We start from the raw sequence: 2,102 nt of genomic DNA, 5'->3' as shown, positions 1-2,102 counted from the left end.
ATTTTCGAGCCCGACACCCAGTCTCTAATGCATGCAGAATATATGCTTGTCTGCGCAGTTCGTCGACTACAATGCAAGATTCAAACGAGAATTTCCAGCCATAATCTTGTTTCCAAAGTTGGGCCTGACTACCACACAGATGGCACAGCCATCCATGCTACACGGGCAAGAGGGGTGAAGATCAGGGACGCAGCCAGGATTTTCGACAGGGGGGGGGGGGGGGGGGGAGATCACGTTTGTACGACCGTGTCCCAGCCTCATTGACTGTACGTCTACGGATACCTAGCGCATCAATGAGCTACCGATATTGGCTTGCTCTGGTGCCTTGAACAGTCCTTTCAGCTACGTGCCGTGCGTGTTCACTCGGCTATGTGCGAGCCTTGTTACTAATTAACCGCCTTTGGGCTCTTCGTGCTACTCTGCATGGCGGTGTCTGAGATCTCAAACCAAACTATTTGCCTCGTCACCGAAGTCCGGGATTACATGCGGTAATGTGGTAGAAAAAAAACTGCTGATGTGCCTAACCCATAGGCCTTAAACCTCACGGGCAGAGACCAAGGAAGGGGGAGGAGGAGCCTCGGAAGGCCGTGCCGTTGTCATCGCTTTTTTGCGTCGGAAAACAGCAATGGCGGCGCCAGCCCCTGAAACAGTCCACGCACTGAACTGGAACCATGAGTACCCGGCGGCCGTGACCGTCCGCCTTACCCGCTCGGCTATGTCACGCGGCACCACAAAAAATGTGGCTGTGTATAAAAACAAGGGTGGAAAACGAAATAATGGGCATGTCCGGATCCAAGACGTTTTGCTGTCGCAATGAAAAAAAACTGATGACTTGTAATGAGGTCTGCTTAATGCGCCTGTTAGGTACGTGGAAATGACTGTTTCGTTATGTCGCAGATCCATGATCCAGTTGTGGAGGAAACGGCAGTGCATGCAGACTACGTGGAGGCCGTCTACCAGCAAGTAGCCGCGATGCCTTCAGTGTCTGTCCTGGTCGAAATCGACGAGGACGACGGGGTCAACGCGTCGGGCGAAGACAAGCTCCATGGCGGAGACGGAGAAAACCGAAAATGGTCCCCGCTGCGGCGACGAGACGGACGAGGTCAGCATCGAGCACGAGGCGCTGGCCTTCGTTGCCGGCTTCGTGGCGGCCAAGTGCAAGCACCTCGATCCAAGCATGGGACTTCGACCCGAGAGGTACAATCCAGCTGTGTGCCAGACAGCTGGATGCATACGATACGTTGAGGTGGTCTGATGGTACCATCACCGGCCTGGATGAGCGCTGTCGAGGCTTTCGAGATCGTGTTCCAGCTAGTGATGGGCCGAGGCATGGATCGAGGCATTGGTATCTTCGACCGCCACGCAAAGCTCCTGTTGAGAAAGTTCTGCGCTGGACAAGCGGGTCGTTTGGAGGCTGGTAATGACGCTCATCCATATGCGCCTCAGATGGGTTAATCAGGCTAGGGCTGAGCCGGCTGCTGCCAGACGCGAAGCCAAGCCAGCAGCACATCGTCTGCGTCGTCTCAAACTGCCTCCATCACACACCAGTGCAACCCGGCGCGTAATGATGTATAGTGATGAGGTTCAGCGCGACAGTTCGGATGAGCATCACCATAGACTCAATGTCTGACATCGTCAGCAAGTGGGAGTGCCATCGCACACGGCTCCCGGTCCCTAGGCATATCTTCGATGTTACACCCAGCGTGGCAAAAAATCCCCCTTCCACATTTCCTCATAAAAATTACCCTTCTTAAAGTGCCCTGTGGCGATCCCCAGATGCATTTGTTCGCGGGTATCCCGGTGGGGCAGACGCGAAGGTCATGCAGGCGGCGCGGCGATGCCGGGCTGCGACTGCGTGACGTCACGGTAATAGTGAGGGGAAGTGTCGGAAAAATCCCCGGATGACCATACCTTATTAGCCGGCCTTGGTCGAGGTCACGTTCTTATTCACAGCTTTCTTTGTACCAACTTACCACGTGAGTTTCATTGTTCTACCTCTGACGGCTTTTAGGAAACCATATTCCGACGGACTTAAGTGTTGACAGTTGCTGGCTTGAAGCGCTCCGTTGCTGATCGTTTACATTCATCTTTGTAGTATACAA

General features: G+C 54.0%; 1 protein-coding gene across 1 annotated transcript in view; it reads left to right on the top strand.

Moving 5' to 3' along the window:
* Positions 1-1,045: 1,045 nt before the first annotated feature.
* The window catches only part of LOC119101662 (pupal cuticle protein G1A-like), a 5,886-nt gene continuing 4,829 nt past the window's right edge, over positions 1,046-2,102 (top strand). Inside the window, exon 1 of the mRNA XM_037225077.1 lies at positions 1,046-1,102. Coding sequence (XP_037080972.1) covers positions 1,046-1,102 — 57 coding nt within the window. The remainder of the gene's footprint in view (positions 1,103-2,102) is intronic.

The sequence above is a fragment of the Pollicipes pollicipes genome, unplaced genomic scaffold (assembly GCF_011947565.3).
Source record: "Pollicipes pollicipes isolate AB1234 unplaced genomic scaffold, Ppol_2.1 Scaffold_4881;HRSCAF=5763_pilon_pilon_pilon, whole genome shotgun sequence".
In the NCBI taxonomy this organism is placed as follows: domain Eukaryota; kingdom Metazoa; phylum Arthropoda; class Thecostraca; order Pollicipedomorpha; family Pollicipedidae; genus Pollicipes; species Pollicipes pollicipes.
The sequence above is the reverse complement of the archived record's forward strand: the minus strand, read 5'-3'. Positions and strand labels throughout refer to the sequence as shown.